Source organism: Rhipicephalus microplus, chromosome X (genome assembly GCF_043290135.1).
Source record: "Rhipicephalus microplus isolate Deutch F79 chromosome X, USDA_Rmic, whole genome shotgun sequence".
Lineage (NCBI taxonomy): Eukaryota > Metazoa > Arthropoda > Arachnida > Ixodida > Ixodidae > Rhipicephalus > Rhipicephalus microplus.
In genome coordinates this window covers 343,076,647-343,099,377 of record NC_134710.1, presented here as the reverse complement: position 1 = coordinate 343,099,377, position 22,731 = coordinate 343,076,647, and the positions used below count along the sequence as shown (strand labels likewise).

At 44.0% G+C, this 22,731-nt stretch overlaps 1 protein-coding gene across 1 annotated transcript in view; it reads right to left on the bottom strand.

Moving 5' to 3' along the window:
• LOC119161183 (uncharacterized) overlaps window positions 1-22,343 on the bottom strand; it is a 32,338-nt gene extending 9,995 nt beyond the window's left edge. The window contains exons 1-3 of the mRNA XM_037413538.2: window positions 22,294-22,343; window positions 20,340-21,312; window positions 5,853-5,952 (exon numbers count right to left, since the gene is read on the bottom strand). Of these exons, the coding sequence (XP_037269435.2) occupies window positions 5,853-5,952; window positions 20,340-21,312; window positions 22,294-22,305 (1,085 nt within the window). The 5' untranslated portion in view covers window positions 22,306-22,343. The remainder of the gene's footprint in view (window positions 1-5,852; window positions 5,953-20,339; window positions 21,313-22,293) is intronic.
• Window positions 22,344-22,731: the final 388 nt, after the last annotated feature.

Sequence of the window (22,731 nt, the reverse complement as noted above, 5' to 3'; positions counted from 1 at the left end):
GGTGGATCAAGATCATTTAGGAGAATAACCCACACAAGCTTTGATACTTCAGAAAAATGGAATGTTTTTGTAATTTCAAAGAAATAAAATTCACTTAAATGCAGCGACGAAACGGGAAACATGAGAGCGAACCTGCAATATTCTTTTGAGACGTCCAGAATAAGTGAGTGTCATTATATCAATCATCAAGCGACTTCGCCGAGTAGATGTGTGGGCTGCGCTGACATTTATGCCACGCAAGGCGCACAAACGTCAACCAACGCGAAAGAACAATTCAGCTATGAAGTCGATTTCTTGAATAGTGACGACATACTGGTCGTCTGCTTGTTATGTCTATTGTTGCTCCAGTTTTGGTTTTTTTCCGTTTGATTTCATTGAACTTTTTATGTACTAGATGCCACTTTTTTCGTACCTAAAGGCTGCGATAGGTTGTTGGCAAGAAGAATGTAAATTGTCCAAATCGGCGCTGCCGCCTATCTTCAGTAATTCAAAAGCTAAATAACATGACTCTTATTGCTGTTCTAAACGATCTATTCAGCTATCTCAAGAAACCTGCACCCACAGAACGAGCAATTGGGAAAACTAGTATGAATATCCGATTTCCCTGATTTTTTAGGCTTTTGTTCACATGTCCTAAAACATACCGTGTATATTTTAAGTGCGGCACTATCAAGTTTTTGACATGTTGGATATGTTGTGCGTATCACTGTCCTAATGAGTCTTCTCTCTAGTATCACAAGGACCGTAAACTCAATAAGCACATGTGAATCATTTACGTCGAGCGTATAGTTCATTTCAACAAGTATTAGTTGTAAAGCCTCAGTACCTGTAATTAAAACTTGCCTCACGTAACGATCATATCAGTTCTCCGGGTTTGAGTTTTTCCGTGTGGTGTTGAAGGTGTAACAAAAATTTTGCAGATTCCACGTACCTTGTCAATTGATATTAGGTGAAGAATTCATATGAAAGGTGGCTGTGTTGTATTTTTTTATTGAGAGGAACGTTACGGAGTGGTGTTAAAGATCTTTACAAACACACGCACAGACTAACTTGAAGGGGCCCGGCAAAACTTTTTGAGCATGGTCAGAAAATGCTGCCGATTTCTAGTATAGAGGCTCCCGACAACACGCGAGCCAAATATAATAGCGCAGCGCGCGACCAGGAATTAGCAATAAATTATCAAAATCAGCTAAAAATAGCTTTCTCTTCTTTCGACAAATCACGGAAATAAGCTTAGTAAGCTCATGTATCAGCCATTGGCTGATTTGAACATGGCGCACTCGGTTGTTACAGAGGTCGCCGCGAGAGGCCGTCACTTGCAATCACAGTGAAAAGGCCTCGTATTCGAAGAAAAAAAAATAGCCCCGTATCTGCATGTTTCTGCAAATGTCGTTGAAAGACGATAGTCTTGTGTGTGGAGAGAGTAAACAAGACACTTATTTGTTGTTCTGCGCAAGAAAATCGTTTTGTGGTATTCTAGAGGCGCTGCGTTAGAGTGCCTCGAGTGTGTAGCGGAGGCGAATGAGTGCATCAAGTGACGTCATACGTGAGACATGGCGTCATCTGGCAGTTTTCTTAGAAAACAAAGTGCGTGGCTCTGAGACGGGTGTGCGCGCCCATCTCAGGGTGATAAGGTGTAGAACGCAAGGCGACGGGTAGGCACCACCACCATCTCGTCTTAGCAAAGCGTTGGAAACACTCCCCGTTCCCTGCAAGCGTTGCATGGTCAGCGCAGCGTTATAAGCGCTACGGTCCTTAAAATTACTTATGTATGCCATTTCTAGTAACGCACATGCAGAATATATTGGTGTTGTTGTGGTGCCCTAGACATGCGGAGAAATTGCTTTTTAATGGACAATTGCACAAGCATGAACGCTCAACCTCGAGCAATATTGGTGGGAGCTGCGGATGTCGTCAGCCGTTTCAAGTACCCGATGACGTTAAGAGTGGTCAAATAGACAGATGTACAGACAGACAGACAGACAGACAGACAGACAGACAGACAGACAGACAGACAGACAGACAGACAGACAGACAGACAGACAGACAGACAGACAGACAGACAGACTAAAATTTTGCGTCGATGGTACCCAAGAAGGACTATCGTCTTTAAAAATGCTGAGTGTCACGAGGCGCGAGTTAAGTTTTTTGTTTGCTCCTCCCAATTCTCCCTGCTTAGCTTCCAGCAGTTTCGTCGGCACGAGAGAAGAGAGAATGTGATTGCAGCGTGTGACAAATCTTTGTACGTCCACTCGTACTGAATGGATTCTTAAAAATTTTGCAGTGTTCAATTTGTGAGATAATACGCTTTTACAGTGAATTAATTCCACGAATACTCAAAAAATTTTTCAGGGCCCCTTTTAAACAGCCACATATGTGTTACATAACCAGTTGTTCAGTGTTGCGTAACAATGACAACAACATGGATATTAGCAACCCCTAAAGCTAAAGCTGATATGAAGCGCTGGTGCTTGTGACGATGGCAGCCCAGCACCCTACTACATATATATGAACTTTAGCAGATGGCACCTAACTACAATTTAGATCAACCTGACGTAAAGTACTCTACAATATGAGTACATATGTAATGTTTAAAAACCCGATAGCCGGCACTGCAACCACATTTGACGCTTCACGAACATTGGGGTCTACTGAAAAGTGTTTCCGATGCCGGGCGTGACTCTGTGGTAGAATAATTGATTGCAACGCGAAATACTGATGTTCGATGCTGCTGGGGCACTGATATATATTTTTTTGTATTCGTCGGATCAACGTGCCGATGTCAACCTTTTGCCAACACTGATGCGTTAAAGGGAAGCTGAAGGGATTCAAAAATTCAATCTGCGTGTTTAGAAAGAACCGACATTATTGTTGATGATGTCATAATTGTTTTCGCGGTTGTAGAAGCAGGAGCTTTAGAACAGGCAAAATAAAAGCTTGTCTTGCTCCGCCCCCGCGAGCGCGCTGAAAGTGTGGGCACGGAAACATACGTCATCTTCGTTTCCCCTGGGCCAGAGCAAGTGTTCTTTCTTATCTTCAACCACGGCCTCCATGAATAACCTATGACGTACCGTTGCCGGAACTAATCGAAAAGGCCACACTTCCACAGTGCTGCTGTTGCAGATGACGTAGCATGTCGAAAATGACGTCACCAGGTTCGTTCGGCGTCTCAAAAAGCCCGGCAGCCACAGCAACTGTTTTTTTTTTTACCAAAGAGTGCTATTGACGTTCACTTTTAAGAACACTCGCATCGCTTTTATAATAGAGTAGAGATCAAACTGTCCATACACGCTCCAAAGTCATTTTTTTAAGAAAAGTGCTTCAGCTTCCCTTTATTAATCACATATTTGTGTTCGCGGTTCCTCGCTTGATTTATAAACTTTTAATCACCTCTGTCACATACCCGCCCGCTGGTATGTGGCCCTCATCTAGCGAAAAGTTTTGGCGACGTGCACGATAGTATTGTGACATAATGATGTCATAACCAACTGGTCATATTCTTCAAACCATCTTACCCTCACTTATTAATTTTGTGTTTAACTTAACAGGGTGACCACGAAAGCACCCAAATGTAGGTGGCTATGATAGATAGATAGATAGATAGATAGATAGATAGATAGATAGATAGATAGATAGATAGATAGATAGATAGATAGATAGATAGATAGATAGATAGATAGATAGATAGATAGATAGATAGATAGATAGATAGAAGCTGAAAGGGCCTCCTGTACGTTAAGTGTCGCGACTTCGACGAAGGGAGCCGATGGACGTTTAGATCAAACTGTTTATTTAGCCAAACTTGTGGCAGGTAAACGTAAAGTCAGAGAACTGTTCACGCAGGCACTAATAGCAGTGAGCAGAGCGTCAATCAAATGACAAGCGGTGATGCGCCTCGGCATTTATGCATGTGCTGTCGAATATTCTTGCGCTATCACTAACGGTCACGTATGTTCCAGAGCAATGTACAATGTCCGCGTTGTGCGCGTAATGGCATCTGAAGGCTCTAACATTTTATCTGTGGTTTTTAGTATCTACCCTGGAATGACGAGAACACGCATGGGCAATTTTAACACGTGAGCGTTAACAAAATCCTGACATCGGTAGCATTGACCCAAATATTGCAAACAATAAAGGTCAGGGTCCAAGTAAGAATCCAACCCAAGCATTTTGCATGGCGATGAAGCATTCTACCACAGAGTCATGCCAGGTCTAGGCACTGCTTTTCAAACAGACTTTAATGTTCACGAAAGGTCAATTGTGGCGGCAGGGCTGGCTATCCAAGTTTAGAAATAATACATATTTCCCACAATGATACAGCTGTCACGTCGTTAGGCGCCATCCGTTGTTCGGCGCCATTTGTTGAAGTTGATTTATGAGCAGAGTCCAGAGCTAAAATCCTCGCGACCTCCAGCGCTTTAAATCTGCTGACCGCTTGTTGTGTTGCTATAATACTCATGTTCTTGCATCAATGCGCAAGTGCAAAACTAGTTATATAAAACATATGCGGATGTTTAACATATATCTGTGCAAGCATTTGTACATATTCTTAAACGAAATCGTTCCCGATGCCATGTAACATTATTTTTAGCGCCACTTTATAACGTTTCGCTCAATGAAAAAAGTTACAACGCAGTCACCTTCCATCGTCTTGCTGCATAACATCGATTGCCCATGTACGTGGGATATGCTGAACATTTTATAGATCTGCCAATTTTTTCATTTATCTCAAATGAACTCAAGTGACTGCGCATTCTAGGGGGTAGTGGGGTACATGTGTGCAACAATAACAAAAATACTAATGTTTCAGCGAAACTTTTCAATGACATTCAAAGGTTGGCAGCGAGATATTACACAATTCTTGCTCGTGAAAAAAATACTAATGTTTCAGCTAAAACTTTCAATAACATTCAAAGGTTCGCAGCGAGATATTACACAATTCTAGCTCATGAGCTACCTGACTTCATGAAGAGATGGAAATCACTAGTAACACAAAAAATTTAAAGGCGTAATGAACTAACAAGCGAAAGTTCAGTGATTTCGTTCATTAGTAATTGAATTATCCCCACAGGTATACTTTGCCAAGTATAGCCAAGAATTTCCTAAGACAAATTCAGCTGGTACAAATTAATATGATGCCACACGTTCCGAGATATTAAAGGAGCACTGACATCAAAATTTTAAGATCTAGATGTGCTGATGATTCGATCACTTGGTATGCACCGGTCTTCTTGGCCAAACTTAAATGGCGTTCATTGCGTCAAAGTTATTTTATTTCGATGACAAACAGCGTAGAAAAGCTAAGAATAAAAAGTGAAAAACAGACTGCCCTGCGACATCGACACTAGTGCTACGTGTTCGGTGTGATACGTTCCACAAATACCATCCTGAGTGACGATACGCAAGTAACGATGACGTTGAAGATTCCTGTGTTTGGAGCCGACTCTCGGCCATGCTCTCACTAGTGGCTTTCCTTGCTGTGTAGAAGCGTGCGCGCGATTCAAAGTGTAGCATCGACTGATTTACGTTGTGCTCCGCTGCGTGTGAGTACGATCAGCCAGAGCAACAATACGTGCCAGAATGTCAGGGAACGGCTGTGTAGTGAGAACCTGCACGTCGAAGTGCGGAAAAAGCGGAAAGTGCGTAGTGTTTCATGCTTTTCCAAGCCACGAACCTCAACGCAGCCAATGGGTTCACTTCGTACGCACCGTTGGACAGAGGGACTGGACGCCTGTGAAGAACAGCTGCATTTGCTCTCTTTACTTTGCGGCGAGCTGCTGCAGGCTAAATCCTGTGTTGCCGAAACAGTTGGATTTCACTGGCAGTCTTCTCGAGGCCGGGGCCATTCCTACCGTGTGCCCTGCTTCAGTTGAAAGCAGCAATTCACTCGCCAAACTTCCGCAACATGAGGTGTGTAGTTGGTGCTCCTGAGCGCCGACAGTACGGCCAGGACTGATAAATGCATTGCATTTAACACGGAGCTTGTAGAGCAAAGATCGTCGCGAATCGCGACGATACCCAATTACAGGTTTTTGTCATCATCAATTGGTGATGTTGACCACGATGACCGCGAGGACGACAATGTTGGCAACAGAAGCATGTCTACGCCTTCAGAGACACGACTGAACCTACTGTACGTGCGCTCCTAGCAGACGAAACGTCAGTGTGACGATAGTTATAGCGCGAGAACAAAACGGCGACACAGAGACAAGAAGGACACGGAAGACACGTCTTGTCTCTGTGTCGTCGTTTTGTTCTCGCGCTATAACTTTGGTCATGCCATACCAACTAGCCCAAGCTGCCACACTTGTAAGTCAGTGTGACGTTGCCATTTTTTTTTTTTTTTGTGAAAGCGGCATAAGCTGTGCAGCAGCCTCGATGTGGCTGCGAGGTAGCGCTGCCAGGCTCTAAATTTTGGCAGGCTTTCCACCCAATTTGAACTACATTCGATCAAGAATATATTTATAAATATTACAGACACTCATTCGTCACTGAGATGCCTTTTAGGTCGCGAATTGCTATAGTGGGTCGATAGCTGCTCGTCGACGCAAAAATCTTGACATGAGTAAATTTGATCTCAGTGCTGTTTTAAGTTTCGAACATCACACACTATAAAAACTGCAGAGGGTATCGCAGGAGCAAAAAGGCCAAGTTACTCTTTAACGTGTTCTTCTATTCTCGCAAAACATAGCGAAATTCATTTTCACTCTATATGAAACGAGAGAGTCAAACAGCTTTTTACTCTTCCGCTCTTTCAGAGAGTGAAATGCCCATGTACTCTACAGACATGAGGGAGTAAAACGCGATTGAACTTCTGCTCTAGATTTCTTTTAGATGCGTCGGCACACCGCGAGTGATTACCACTACCTAATAACCACACATATATGCAGTAAAATGTACTGCATTTGTTTGTTGAGTTGTTAAAGACAATTAACAAAAGAACAGCGTTCCAGCGTGTGCCAGTGAATTTTTGTGCACTGGAAGGCACTTGGAACTCTTAATATTCATGTTTTTAGCTGTGGATATGTGTAGTGAAATGTGCGAATACTATCTCATTCAATAGGTCACGATTGAAACTCAACGCAGATTGCTATGACATTCTCCTCTTATTAATATTCATGTTTTCCGCTACGACCACCGCACACGGGGATGATGCCGTAAGCTTCACGTGCGGTACGGTTAGAGTGGAGTATTGTGACATTAGTCGTAGAAAGTGAACAAGAATAACTGAAAATATGTCCAAGGTGGTGAAAAAAACTAAATTGTGTAGCGTACACTTCAGAAGTGCGATGTTTCGTAGGCATGTAGAAGTGACTAACCACTTAGCAAGTCAGTGTAAGTGACGTTCATATACTTTGTTGAGCTAATCTTCCTCTTTTCCACTGTAAAAAGCGTATATAATAGGCGTTCTAATCTAACGAAGCACCAAACAAACAAAGTAAAGACGTTAGCTGCAGTCCGGCTGTTTTTTAAAAGTGCAGAGACACGCAAATCTATGTGCCTAAACAAGAAATTGCAGACATGTCACTAAAATTACTTATGACATTAAAAACGCCTAGTTGCCATCTGTCAGTGTGGTGTAGTTGTTATCGTGGTGGGCTAGCAATCTGTAGTACGTCTGGAGGTTGAGGGATCGAATCACAGTCCGTGGTGTTTTTTTATTACAATATTTTTTTCTTTTTAATCGTAGGTCATGTATTAAGCTAGTCTTACAATCTGCGCACTCAGAGATCCGTCGAAAACAATTAAAAATTCAAATTTCTATTGAAGTTGTGCTTTTTTTTTTGTGAGGTGTACTGTTACTCTTTTTGGTGGGGCCATGCTATTCTGCTTCGGGAAGCTTTATATTTCCCTGTTGAGGGTGAGTGCTTTGGCCCTTGCTGGGGAAATCTTTGTACTCTGCCTCAACAAGAGGTGATTTACTCTGGAAAAGAGAGTGAAATACGAGACAAGAAAGTACTCTACCAAAAAGAGTGCCCAGCACTCTCTTAGTTTTTATGGTGCAGAAAAAGACATTGATATTCGATTTTTTTCTTAACAAAACGTAGTTTGATGTATTGAAGCCCAAAACTAAGCCACTATACATCGTCCAACACAGCGTTTTACAGATCTCAAACAGCCAATGTGCCTCACCTGTAGAAATTGTGAAAAAAAGGGAAGATATAAAAGGATCGCTCAAATATTTAGTAGTTTTTGCGTAGACTATGGCTTGTTTAGCAAAATCACACATAGGGACATCTATTCATATATGCGCGTATAGACGACGCCGCGACCACCAGCAAGGATCATATTTTTTCCATTAGTTGGACCTATGCTCTCAATACTAGCATTCCTGATGGCAGAACTCGATCACTCCACGACTGTTTTAGTTTATACCCGGTTACAAGAATGTTTTGAATAATGGCCCTTCGATAAAAATATTTGTCATAGTTAAAACCAGTTTTTTTGATTAGCTTTTCTGAAAACACTTGATTCTTAAACTATTTTTTACGCTCTTTCTAGGCAAACAATTTATTCCAAAGGCCTTATTATATATCTCACAGTATATTGAAGTTTTTGTGCTACAAAAAACTTACCAAAGAGCATAAAAATTAACACACTTAATTCCTTCGGCCGTGTTTGCGATTATTTTACATTTTTTTTTCCTTTTAGTGACATCAGAACAAAACTCTTCATATAGCTCAAAGTTATGTCTGCTAAACGTGGAAAGAAAAATTTTTGACACAAGATCTATAGTTCGAGTGCAATCAGACCGTAAATTCGAAAATATTGCGCTGTGCAAAAGCAGGACCCCTGCACCTTCAAGTATATTTCTTGGAAATAAAATTATTCTTACCATATACATTTATTGTGCATACATAAAAAACCTAGAAAACACAAAAGTACCAACGAAACAAGCATGTCCGACCTCTCATGGAATCACCAGGTCATTGGGACCTGGTGATTACGGTTGACTACGGTTGCTCTGGACTCCTTGAGATAGCCCCAGCCACTCAACGAAACTTTTTTCGGAGTACCGCTGCTTGTGCCGTACGGTCTATCAAGCTACGTACTTGATCCACGCCACCAAGCCGCTTGAGCTTTCTTATAACAAAGTAGTGTGCGAGTTACTGAATGAAACTTGCAAGCTTTTTTTTTTATTCTGTTAGCAATTACTGGGCTGTCTAGGCTGGTTTTATTGCGGCAGCAATTATAAAGATACTCTCGGCTGGTTTTTGCAGTTAGCATCGACGTCACTAACCGTATATGTATAAGTATCTATATACATAAAAACGCAAGAAACAAATCCTGAAAAAGACTCCAGCGTACGGAATCGAACTTTAGACCCCTGAGACGTAAGTGCGAGACGTTAGGCACTGCGCTACAGAGGTGCACGCCCCTGAACGCTCAAACAGCAAGCTATTTATATCTAGCACTTACCGCTGGTGACGGGAATCTCGGGGGGATGTGTTTTCAGCATTACCAGCAAGACGGCACAATGAGCGCACGTCACCACAACGTCACGAATTGGCCGCACGTGCTTTCATCTCCCACGCGTTCTTTGACCCGCGAATAACAAGTCGTGGACGCTCAACTACGCGCCCTTATTTCGCAGTGGAGATGATCGTACGTCTTCGCTGGCCTTTGGGCTTTGCCGGAACGATTCTGTTTTAGTTACCGGGTGCACAAAAGTCACTGCAATCATTCCACAGTCTTCGTTTGCAACAAGAACACGCTTTCCCGACGCAGCAAAGTAACAACTGAGATGCTTATTCCCGTTCATCTGTACCCGTGAGTACGTTTTGTGCGTTATTTGTGCGTCAGAAATGCGGGGCACATTTCGATCTGCTCAAAATTCTGTACGTTACCTTCCAACTTGTTGCTATCGCGTTCATTGCTTCACCTCGAAGCGGCTCCTCTCTACTCGTTCGTCTCCACCAGCCAATGTACGCGTGAGAGTTGAGAGCCGCCGCGCTCTCAATGCGTCATCTTGCTCATAATACTGAAAACACAATAGCCCCCCCTCCCCGAGACGGCTGCTAATAGCGGTGAGTGGTAGATATAAATAGCTTGCTCTTGGAACGCTGAAGAAGGTTCCCCTCGGTGGCTCAGTGGTGAAAAACTCGCATTCAAGACGCGGCGGTCCCACGTTAGATTCCGCCACCGGAGTTTCTTACTGAGTTTTTTCTTTCTTGCATTTTATTACATATAGATACGTATAGATATACGGTATATGACGCCGACGCCGATGCTTGCGGCTAAATCTAGACGAGAGTGTCCATATAGATTCTATCACAATAAAAAGAAAAAGTCACAGCTTTTCCGCAAAGGCGAAGCAGTGAACGTGATAGCAACAAATTGGAAGATCACGCGTAGAATGGAAAGTAGATCGAAACGTGTCCCGTGTTTCTCACGCAGAAATGGCGCACGAAACGTACACGCAGGTACGGGTGAATGTTTATTCTTATATTCATAAGAATAAGCGTTTCAGTTGCTTTTTTTCTGTGTCTGAAAAGCGCGCAATTTCCCAAACGGGGACAGCGAATATTGCAGTGACCTTTGCGCGGCCGCTAACTGCAGCAGAATTGTTCCACGTAAGGTCCGAGGCGAGCCAAGACGTACAATTCGCCCCTGCTCCCCACCGCGAGATAAGGGCGCGCGAGGAAGCGTCACACCCTTTACTAAGCCTTCCGAAGTACGCGTGGAAGACTAGAGCACTCGCCGTCGCGCGATGTGTGGAATTCGCTCGCAGGATTTCAAGCTGGACGGTTGTGCCCTCGCGATCTCCGACTTCAGCGTAGCTCCCGCCGACTGGTTCGCCCTCCGCGGTCTCCTGAAGCCGTGCAGCTCTCGCTTTGTGGCACCCCGCCCTTGGACTGCTTCGACCGGATCCCCACTTTCCTATCTCCTTCTTTTTCCCTCTCGTTGGCTGGCTTCTTCTCCATCTATTTTCCTTCTATTCTTTTTATCCCTCCTTCGTTTTCTCTATATCTTTTATCCCCCATATCCCATTCCTCTGCTGACATGTTGAGGTGTCCTCGTAAGGAGAGACAGTTACGGGTCGGCACCTTTCTTTTCTTTTCTTCTGTTATAACCACTTATATATCGCGCGATGTGGCGACGCGCGCTCCTTGGACCATCTTGCTAGTAATGCTGAACCTCCCCCCCCCCCCCCCCAGAGATGCCCGTCAGCAGCGGCGTGTGATAGATATATATAGCTTGCCGTTTGAATGGTGAAGGACGTGCGCCTCAGTGGCTTAGAGATTAACGTCTCGTTTCCAGGACGCGGAGGTCGCACGTTCGATCCCGCACGCCAGATTCTTTTTCTGGTTTTTTTTCTTTCTTGGAAATTTCTATGTATAGATACGTATACATATACGGTGAGTGATGGTGACGCCGGTGGCATAATCTAGCCGAGTGTCCCTTTAACTGCTATTGAAGTAATAAACCACTCGCGCTTGGCACGCAGCTGGTCACGATGCGCCAACTCTCGATAATCTCCCAAGCGTATACTTCGGCCCGTGGATGGGGGCGGGATGTTAGGTGCTTGTGCGTGCGCGATCATCTTTGGGTGAGGAGAATTGTGTGCCTTGGCCTTTCAGCGGAACGATCGCGTTAGTTGCCTGGGCCACAAAAGTCACTTCTCTCGTTGGGCAGGCATCTTTTGCCAAAAGAGGACGCTTTTCTAACACAGCAAAGTAACAACTGGGACACTCGTTAGTACCCTCATATCTGTACCTGTGATTACTTTTCTTGCGTCGTGTTTGTTTAAACAGCGTGTTGAGCATTGTACTATAAACATTGTTAGTTAACTCTCGTCCTTTGCGTGTTGTTTTTGTGCTTCATTTGTGCGTGAACAGGGCACTGCATGTTTCGATCTGCTAGCCGCTCTCAGAATTACATTCCAAGTTGTTGCTATCGCACTCATTGCTTCGCCATTGCGGTGAAGCAGTGACTTTTTTTTTTTTTACAGTGAAGGCTGCATATGGCTAGGAGAGAAGAAAAACTGTCAGGCAGCGGTGTCACCAGTGGTCTCCATTGGCTGTCCTATCAGTTACGTCATTGTCAGCGTCGCAACCCTGCAAGCACACGCACCATTTGTCTGCATTTTGTGAGCGACGTCGTCCTTGTCATCGCCGCCGTGGCGCCATGCGAGGCGCCAAGCACGCGCGCATCAGCTTCTCTTGAAACCTTGCACACGGGTGTGCCACGGAAAACACTAGAAGAGCGTGACAGTGGAAACGTGAGAGAGCTCGCCTTCGCCGGGCTGATGGTGCCGTCCTGGCACAAAAACAGGCCCGGGAGGTCGAGTGCCGGCAACAACTGCGTACCGATTATCCGGCAACCTCCTGAGCCGCGCTAAGTCGCGAACGGCAACGTAAGCGCCGGAGGTGGGCGGATCTTGCGTATACCACAACGCCGTTGTTATTTCGCGATGTCAAACGCTTGCAACAACGTCGCGCCGAACAATGAATGCGTGGTTCCTGAAGAAGGGAGAAAGCACCTAGTTTTTTTGTTTCTGCCTATAGGCAACACGGCGCAATACCTACGCCAAACAAGTGGTGTTACGGCGCCAACGTGATGGATGCCGGAGCGCGTTTGCCAAGGCGAACGCCCGCTTCCGGGCGGAGTCTCTACAGCGGCACTTCGCCTTCGGCTGCGACGTCTGTGACCACCTATGGTTCGAGAAGAAACACTGGCATTACCGCATTGCGAAAAGCATTTAACCGCTGAATATTCTCCTCTATGGCCGTGAAAATGCGAGGCACAAAGTGCTGCACGTGAAATAAACACTGTGGTAAGCTGAAGCCCAACGCGCGTCTCGCCTCATTAGGAAGCACGAACATGTAAGCAATAATTGTGAAAGGCTTTAGTGCCATGACGGGTTGAACCCACTGCTAAACACCGAGGCCACGTGCTTCAGCTTTCGATGGTTAAGCATTTGTATGGAGGGCTTGTGTGGTGATTTTTTTAGTTGGACCTGTACAATCACAGTGAATACTGCGATTGCGCATGTCAAAGCGCCTAAGTTAAGCTTCGCTTAATCAGGAGTTGAAATACTAGAAACATAAGGTCAGTTAAAAACGGAAAGAAGCAAAACTAATTTTCAGTGTGACGTTTAGGAAGATTGCTATACAGAAATAGAGCAGCTTCCCATTGTAAACTACCAATTGTAATAAACAGCTGGGTTGCAAAGCTTCAATTAGGTAGCTGGCTCGCTAATTAGTGAATAAGTTCTCACTTACAGTAAGTAAGAGCCTGTTCAACGCACTATATACGGTACTCCTGCATTGACTTTCCATAAAAGCTGGTGAAGGCACGCAAATGTTTTCTTGGCCCTACTCATGGCGATGTCATGGGACACCAAAGATACTGAGAAAGCCACCCATCGTTAGCCGTCAGTTATCTTTAGAAGACATTTGCGAAGAGGTCATCTTTCATTTCGCTTGTGCTCAAACCGTGTCTTGATGGCGGCAAGCCGAGCTTATTTTCACAGCTCACTTTTGACGGCTACAATTCCCGCATTACGGTTCGCTTCTTGCACAATGAACGAGAACTTCAACTTTAATAGCAACGTATGCGAAGCAACAGAAAACTATATATAAATTCTTTAAATTCTGCAATTTGCTGCCAATTGCGATTTCTCCCGTGCTAAAAATGACTCCATGCGGTGTCACTTTGTAAACGCGTTGACAGGTCGGCAGCAGTTCGCCGCAGAGACTAGTCCACATTGAGACGAGCTCTCACAACGGCACTTCTACAATATGAACGGTTTTTTTAGGACAGTGAGGGTAGTTGGAACGAATAGTAATGAGAGAACGAAACTTTATTCAAGAGAAAAGGTAAAGGATGTTTTAGAGACTATATAGTTGATACCTAATGTCCAGGGATCCACTGGCCTTATCCGCCTGCCGGACTTGATTCAGGAGTAAGAGCTGCACTCCTGGTCAAAGCTGGTGAGTTGTGCCTTCCACTACTTCATACCAGGTGTTAGAGGTTTGCCTAGAAAAGTGGCAAAGTTGCTTGGCTACGATCACCCCGACGAGATCGGGCAAAGAGTCAGCCTAAACCGTCACACCAAGGACACATGGTCGGGAAAAACATCAGATGTGTTGCGTGTGACTTTAGTACAGATGCAAAAATACATTCAACCGAATTTTTTTAAGGTCGGCGGCCTGAGGATCTATGAGGTGTTCCACAAGTTCGCCGCATGGAGTGCTCGTGAGTGAGAATCTCCCTAGGTAAAATTGGTATGGTCGACGAATTCTCTGCTATTCAAAGTTTATACCGATAAACACTCCGAAGCTTCCCCCCACTCATCACCATTTTATCCATGTATATGCTGCGATTTTTTTGGCTGGATGGTATACCTAAATAGTTATGGCAGGACATGCTATGACCAAGTCAAAATTGCTAAGTCATGGTAAGGCTGAGTTAGTTATTTCACGTCTTAAGACCATGCTATTGAACCTATGTAAAGCCTGAACTGGGCAAACTAAAGTATGCTAGTTGATTAGCTAACTAAACTATACTAATTAACGCAACGTTATTCATGAGGACGCTAAGTATAAATATGTTACTTAGCCCTTGCAAATATAATGACAATTACCATCCAGTAAATAAGGATTACGTTTAATAGCTCGATACTGATCGTGGCGTTGGCAATTATGCCCGAGATAACTGCCTTCTAATTAAAGCCTTACCAATGAAGAGGAAACAGCTTAGTATATTGGTAGTTAAGCCTCAGGCGATTGGTACAATGAAAATTAAGACAGAACTGATGTGGTCCTCACTTCGAAGCCGACCACGCACATAAGTAGACAACCGACTTAAAAAGCTGCGAGAAGCTAGGTTATCGCAAACTCCTCTAAGTCTTCAGTTTAGCAGAAGTAGTGAGGCTCAGCAAGTTATTTTATATGCAAATAAGCTGCCGCTTACCTTTCACCGCATCAAACGCTTTACAGTCACACCAGCACCATCACAGTCCCGAGTAGAACTCTGGCCTGCTCAGAATCAACGAGTTTGTAGTCGAGCTCACGCGTCCATCAGTTTGATTGACTGACGCTCGTGGGGAAGATTGGGTACGCCCACCACGTCTGCTCAAGCCGAGGAGCAGTACTCACGTGGAGCGGCACGATTAATCTATCAGCTTTATCGCGCAGACTATGCACACACACACGCAGAAGTAAAAGTGATATCATCACGCGGCTAAGGTGTTTTGCATTCAATTTCACCGCACTCACAGCTTATTCAATCACAGCCGCGTTGCCGACAAGATGCGAGCGCCCCTGGTGACCACCTGTCCTTACCTTCATCTGCAATACTTGATAGAAGCGAAACGAGCAACATGAGAGTGCTGCGTGTGCACCCTTGCTGCATTGAAAAGGGGAAATTTTCATGCTGCATGTGGAACGACAGAATCTGTGCGAAAAAGGAGATATGCCCACGAACTCGCCTGTGGGAGTCGCGTGTTCAGTGGCAAAAAGACAGATCGACAATCACGCTTACGTCACTGCAATGCTAAAATGTTGAGCGAGTGGCGGCGTTGACGTGCTCACATGCGGTGTTTCTTTGATTACCGCCGCAAATGTCACACATGCGTTTGCAACGCCCCGCGCGTTCATCCAACCATTTTTATTAACGCTGCTATCAAGCGCTCCGCACTATCTTCATGCCACGGCCACCGCAAGCGAGCTCAGAGCAAACTCGAGTGCCCGAGAAGCTTGGGCCATCCTGAATAGCACCCCTAGCATATAGTTTGTGATAACGAGTCCAGAAGAACCTTCTTTGTTTCTACCCGCGCAGTCTGGGGCGGTGTCCATCCGTTCTAGTGCCAACCTACTAAGGCTCAATTTACACAGCTCAATTTGAATAATTACAAAACCCGCTTCGAGTGTCAATTAAGAAGCTTTTACTGCAATGGAAACTGGATAAATTTTTTCTTGATTCGCAATCTGTACACTACATCTGTGAAATAAGATAGCTTCAAGAAAATGAATGAGACATATTACTTAGAGTCGATGTTAATATTGGTGAAGTATCGGGATCTTTTGAAAAAGGTCTATGCAGATTGAAATTATAGAAAAAGGTTTTCTTTTCTTTACCACATATTGAGTTTTAAATATTTGTATATCATGGCTCTAGCGCTTTTTATTCCAAATGCATGTTGGCTTGCTATGAGAAATGCTGTGGTTCTTCTTTCAAGAAAATTTGTCTTGCTTTCATTTGTTTTCTTCGTATCCTGCCGCACTCACACTTGTTTAAAGACGTAAATAAACAACGCTGGACATAGGATAGTGAGATATTGGCAGACAGAAGTGCTTAACTGAGTGCGCGTTTTTGTTTGTCAATTTGTCATTGTCTCTTTCCCAGCGCAACTTGTTCACGTTTCAACCATGTATGCACCCAGCACAGTTAAGTGCACTCCAACACTTTTTAGTATTTATCTGATTTCTACAACAAGAGAAAACACGTTTCGATAGAGAGTGAGGGAGATATAACTTTGCGATTACAGCAAGGCATGTTGGTGCATACTCAGGAGGGGAAAAATTGCCAGGTTGAATGTGTCCGCTGTCTCAACAATGAAAAAAAATGTTATGTTTTCTGGCTGCCTCCACAACTGATTTTTTTTAGCGAGAGCTGTTTTTGATGGTTAAGATCTTCAGTCTCGCTGCCTTCCCAACTGGTATTTCTGTAGCGACAGCCTCCTTATGATGGTTAACAACATCATCTGTTACAGTCGTTAAAAAAGATGAATAAATATTTGTTCTATGGCAGTGGTAAGGTAGTTAGGTCAAATGGGTGAACTGAAGTTCATCACGGGAAGGTGTCATATTTCTAAAGAGTGACCTTAGCGATAGCTTAGCATTATGAAGTACAGCTAAATTCAACGATGAAACTGAAACCGAAACACCTATGAGTGTAACAAGCAGACAACCAAAATGATGTGTTCAAGACAAAATTAACAGAGCTGTGATTATTGTGCGCTCATTAACATATGTGTTCCTTAAATGCTATAATTGCTGTGAAGACGGACATCCTCACAACGAAGTCATTTGCAAGAGGGAATAACAGCGGAATATTCAGACAAGACACAAAATGAAGAAGGCACGACCAAAGCGTTGACTTACAACTGACTTGATTTTTTGAAATGTGGGCACATATATACCTGGGTAGTCTAAAAATGGGAAAAAATAACATATGATGGCGAACATTTTCTTCTGCATGACCACAATGGCATTCCGGTGAGTTGGATCGATGTATCTTGTGCAGGAAGCTGTTTGTGTATGCTACTTTCAATCTAAGTCGGTGGATCAATGTCTCTAGGTGTCGTGGAAGGTCTGTCGCTATGGAAAATTTTCTGTGTGGATCAACTTCATAAAGTACCGTTTCCTTTGGTGGTCATGCAGAAGAAAATGTTCGCCATATTCTTTTGGAGTGCATTAAATACGCGAAAGAAAGAGAAAAATTAAGGAACAAATTAGCAAGTTTGGACAGACGGCCCCTCACAATAAAGAAACTACTTGGACCATGGCCTGAGATGCATCTTCAGAAAAAGGCAATAATCTTCCTGACAGACTTTTTAGTGGAGACCGGACTGGACAAGCGCCTATGACTGACAGCCAGAAATGAGTATTATGTAAAGGATGGTCATGTATATACTGGCATTAGAGTAGTAAGGTGTGCGTGAAAGTAGTTTATGACTGTGTGAACTGCGTGAAGAAAACTGTGTATTGACAGGTTATTTGAACTGGTTTCAGTGTGCTATTATGTGTTTTTTTTTCCTTTTCCGTATTGTTAATTTTTGGGTACCGTTCTGTATTATTTTTTTATTTTTCGCTGCAGAACTCTGTGATATGGAGTAGCCGAGGCAATAGGCTCCTCAACCTCTCCACAGCAAAACAGTTAAAACAACAACAACAACAACAACATATGATGGTGCTGTATCTCGTCAATATGCGACACCACCGTCATCTTCTGTGTTGTTTGAAGTTGGCGCTGTTATTCCCTCTTGTAAGCATGAGCGAACTCGTATAAGCGACAACCCTAGGGAGTCGGTTTATGGTTCTTTTAATTACGCTCCTTTACGCTGGACGTCTCTAAATAGCATGGCACCAGTTCGCACTCTTTCTTGTTGAGGTCGGTATCAGAGCTGCATTCGGCAGAATTTCTTACTTCAAAATTATCACTTGTCCATGGCCGCTTCTTCAAAGTGTCCAAGCTGCAATGATTTGTTCGCGCGAAGAGTTTCATTCCTTCATTGTGGCATAGTCGCTTAAGTTCACACACTACAAATGCGATAAATTACTTTTTAATACAGTCGGAATTGATGTTTTCGACCATTTTAAGTTGCCCGCTGCTACAGGCGAAGTAACTGAGACAGCATTGACCAAAGATCACATCTTCATAATTTCTGGTGATTTTAGACACATTTCTTGAAACATGCAGTATACCAAAAAGAAGGGGATGGGGACATACGGGATAAAAAGGCCTTGAAGAAACTATGAGCGTGTACTTATGCAATAGCGCACAAAATTTTAATTGCGACCTTGCAGTATTTTGTTTAATACATTACTGTAAATTCATTTATGTGCAGCTTGTAATCTATTAAACGTTTCTCACAAAAACACCAAGGAAAACACAATTTTCCACCAGCCGTTCACGAAGTAATGTTCTTTTTCAATCACCATGAACGTCAAACCGTACAATTTACTTCTTTGAAGTAAATAACTTCTTAAGAATAATGTAAAATACTGAGTTGCAGCGCACAGTTTCTTTATGATACTTGTTTGAACTTCCTCCTTTTCAGCCTGGCAGACGGCTTTCATCATCATCCTCATTGCTTCTCACTTGCTGCCGCTCACTCAAAGACTCGAAGTTGTCAGTCCTTTACTTATCTATTTCGTCTCATTAAAGACGTTTGTTTAGAACGTGCCGTCTTTTCTCCTGCATGACAGTCTAATAGTCCAGGGATCTTGAAGACTATTACAATACTCGCACCAATAAAAATTGAAATATAAGACATTCCTTTATGAGGATTTTCGTTTTCATTTGTCGTTAACACTATTCACTGTCTCAATTTAAGATTTTCTTCAGCGATGCCTGTACTCGTATTTTAAGCTGTAATTATCTTGCAGCATAGTATCGTTTGTTTTCAGCTTGGGTAGCTTACATGCATCAAAAGATATATAGCATCCGCGTATTGGAATTACCAAAATGTCCTTGCTGAATCATATTGACCTTTCCCGAAAACTTAATTAAAGTAGTTTTCTAGACAGTGGGACCAACTTTTCTGTAATTGTTTTCACCATTACTACGGCGCTTGTTTTTTTTAGGTGGCCTTTCACTCGAGTTCACACCACGAGGATAGCGCATGCATGTCGCATTGATTGAATGATATGTGAGATTTAATGTCCCAAAACCACCATATGCTTATGAGAGACGCCGTAGTGGAGGGCTCCGGAAATTTGACCACCTGGTGTTCTTTAACGTGCACCCAAATCTGAGCACACGGGCCTACAGCATTTCCGCCTCCATCGGAAATGCAGCCACCGCAGCCGATATTCGATCCTGGGACCTGTGGGTCAGCAGCCGAGTACCTTAGCCACTAGACCACCACGGTGGGGCATGCGTGTCGCATTCAGATACACAGAAGACAACTTTTCTTTTATAGTAACATAGCTGTTTATTGGTGTAGGAAAACATTTTATCAGACTAGCAAAACAATTTATTTACTAAAAACTAGGCATGATTATGGGGCACACAATATCACTTCACGGACATCTAAACGTAACATTTTGAAGCCGTTGTTCTCTAGCCGTTCAGCAACCATCTGAGTGTAAAGGAGGGGCCTGTAAAGATACAAAAACAGTAGTATGCCAGGTAAATCACCAAATAAGTTCTATTAGGCCTAAAAAGTACAAAAAGAATAACATATTGAAAGCCTCTCTTCTTCCATTCACCTATATGTAGCTATTTAGAAAGCAATCAAAAGGTTTTAAAGTGCTAGATGCCGAATACAAGGCAATGAACGTAGATTTTTTGCACAAAAGTTACACTACTTAGCACTTCAATTAGACATTTCCCTGCAAACATAGAAATCCTAAATCATTCCTCATAAGACTTTTGATAAACACTGGCGACCTCATGAGAAGTTTTTTTTCTCTCCCGCCACAGACCAAAGTTGTTTCCGCTAAGCAAAGCTTTAGTTCTTTTCTCGATCAGTAAACTTTCTCGTGTGTGGTGCTCCAGCATGAGACAGTGACATACACACTTTTCGTACGGCCAAAATAAGAAAAATATCTCCGAAAAGAGCACTACTTACACAAACACCACAGGAGTCCCTTGTAGTACTTAACCAGAGGCAACAACTTTGCTGCCAGAGCTCGAACTCTGGGCTCCGGATCCAGCGGCAGCCTTGTTGAAAGAGCTACCATGGCTTCCTTGGCCAGAAGCACGGTTGAAGCCCTCACTAGCGCTTGAGCCAAAGCTCTTGGAATCTCCGTAAGAGGAACTGTGGCCATACTTGTTGCTGTCTGAGCCACCAACGTTGTATGCGAAGCTTCCCTGACCAGCCTTGTTCGCTCCTGCCTGGTTGTTGAATCCAGAGCCTTGCTTGAAACCAGAGTAGCCGGAAGATGATCCAAAACCACCTCCGAGACCAACACCACCAACGCCAAGGCCTACACCAGGACTTGCCAGTCCAACGCCAGCTCCTCCGACTCCGAGACCAGCGCCGGCAGCCCCAACACCGAGTCCACCGCCTGAGGCGAGCGCAGCGCCAGAGCCAAGTCCTGCCCCTGAGGCTAGTGCCGCGCCAGAGCCAACACCGGCACCGGCACCAAGTGCAGCACCAGAAGCAAGTCCTGCACCTGAGCCTACAGCGGAGCCGGAGGCAAGTCCGGCACCTGAGCCTAGTGCGGCACCAGAGGCAAGTCCGGCACCTGAGCCAAGGGCAGCACCGGAGGCTAGTCCGGCACCTGAGCCAAGGGCAGCACCGGAAGCAAGTCCGGCACCTGAGCCAAGGGCAGCACCGGAGGCAAGTCCAGCACCTGAGCCAAGGGCAGCACCGGAGGCAAGTCCAGCACCCGCGCCAACGCCAGATCCGTAGCCTGAGCCTGAGCTGTAGCTACCGCTGCTGTAGCGGCTGCCTCCACCAAGTCCGCCACCGAGTCCACCTCCTAGGCCCACACCACCGACTCCAAAACCTCCAGTGCAGGGGCAGCAGCCACCCAGCCCACCTCCGAGAACAGCACCGCGGGCCTCAACCTTCTCTTTCTTCTTGCCAGTGGCAGAGGCGATGGCGCAAAGCGCCAGCAGGGCGACAGCACACTGTATAGAGATTCAGTACACGCACGTAAGGTATAACGTCCGTATTCACGTAGTATGTAGAACGATTGCTTTAAAGATGCATGTAAAGCACAAAGATTTTCCCAAAACTGACAAAAAAAGCATGTTGCACACGTGCTGCATTTTATAAACACAAATAGGATTGCAGAATATCAGCTCTACATCGAATGAATAGATGGATAAAAAATTATTGTGCTCTACTTTGAAAGTTCAAGAAAATACTCTTATATTTTAAATATGTGTAAATGGATGCATCATTATGTATTGTATATTTAAATAAAAGTTTTTCATCTACGGGGGCACAAAGTACACATTATCAGCTGAATATCATTATCAAAGTATTGAGGATGTATTTTTAGATAAAGCGCCTTTCCATTTCTACGTTGCTCAAAGTTTCACAGACCATCTTATTTCATTGGCATGTTTTTGAAGCAATGACGTTCGGGAAGATTCATTGCCTCAAGAAAACGCATCATTCTAAAGATAGAAACAAAGAATAACCCGTGGCGCATGAGGCACATTTTTTTACTCTAATACCGTTCTATTGAAATCTCTACGTATGAACAAAAGCAGAGAAAGCTGGGTAATAATGATGTACATTGAGATTACAGACTCAATATTCATACACACAAATCCATAAAAAATGAATTCATTTTTCGCTGTTCATTGTCCACTAAGATACAAACCTATGACTTTCAAGCTTCTAACTGTATTTTTTGAATAATAAATAACATGCGATACGTCGATTTAAAATCAGTGGCATCTGACTCCAAGCAAGTTTCTGCCAAACATGGTTTCTAGCAGAGATGCTAGAAGCTACGTTTGTAGAAACACCTCTCGCTCGCAGCCTCTTTAAATGAAGGCTCTCCCTTGCTCGTATTTACAAACAACAAATATGTTTTAAGTGAAGAAAAAAACCTACACTTTGAGCAAAATCTCGCATAGAAAACGCATTGCACTCACCAGGGGCTTCATGGCGGTGATGGCTCTGGGAGAACTGGTGACGACTGGTGACTGTAGAGCCGATGAGGACAGATTTTATATGCATACGCCTTCCTTTTTGGGCACTGCAGTAGAAGGCGTGCCAGGTAGCCTTATGCCCACGTGTACCCCTTGTCTTCCTAAGCCCGCCTCTTTCTCTTCGTCCCGTACCACACGGGGCTCAAACCACTCTTTCCCCTGCTGTAATATCATACTCGTGTGGTGCGCACATGCATTTCACAGAGACATGCGCAATCATAGGTGTCCGAAGATTTCGCCACGTCTAAGGTGTGTCCTAGACTACGGAAACTTCTCGATCTTGTCGAAAAAGTGCACACAAAAAGGAAGAAAATATCCCGCAGGAAAGCGGACGTTAGAAGCCTTTTGCTGCCTGCTCAGCGAGGCCGGTTGTATAGGCGA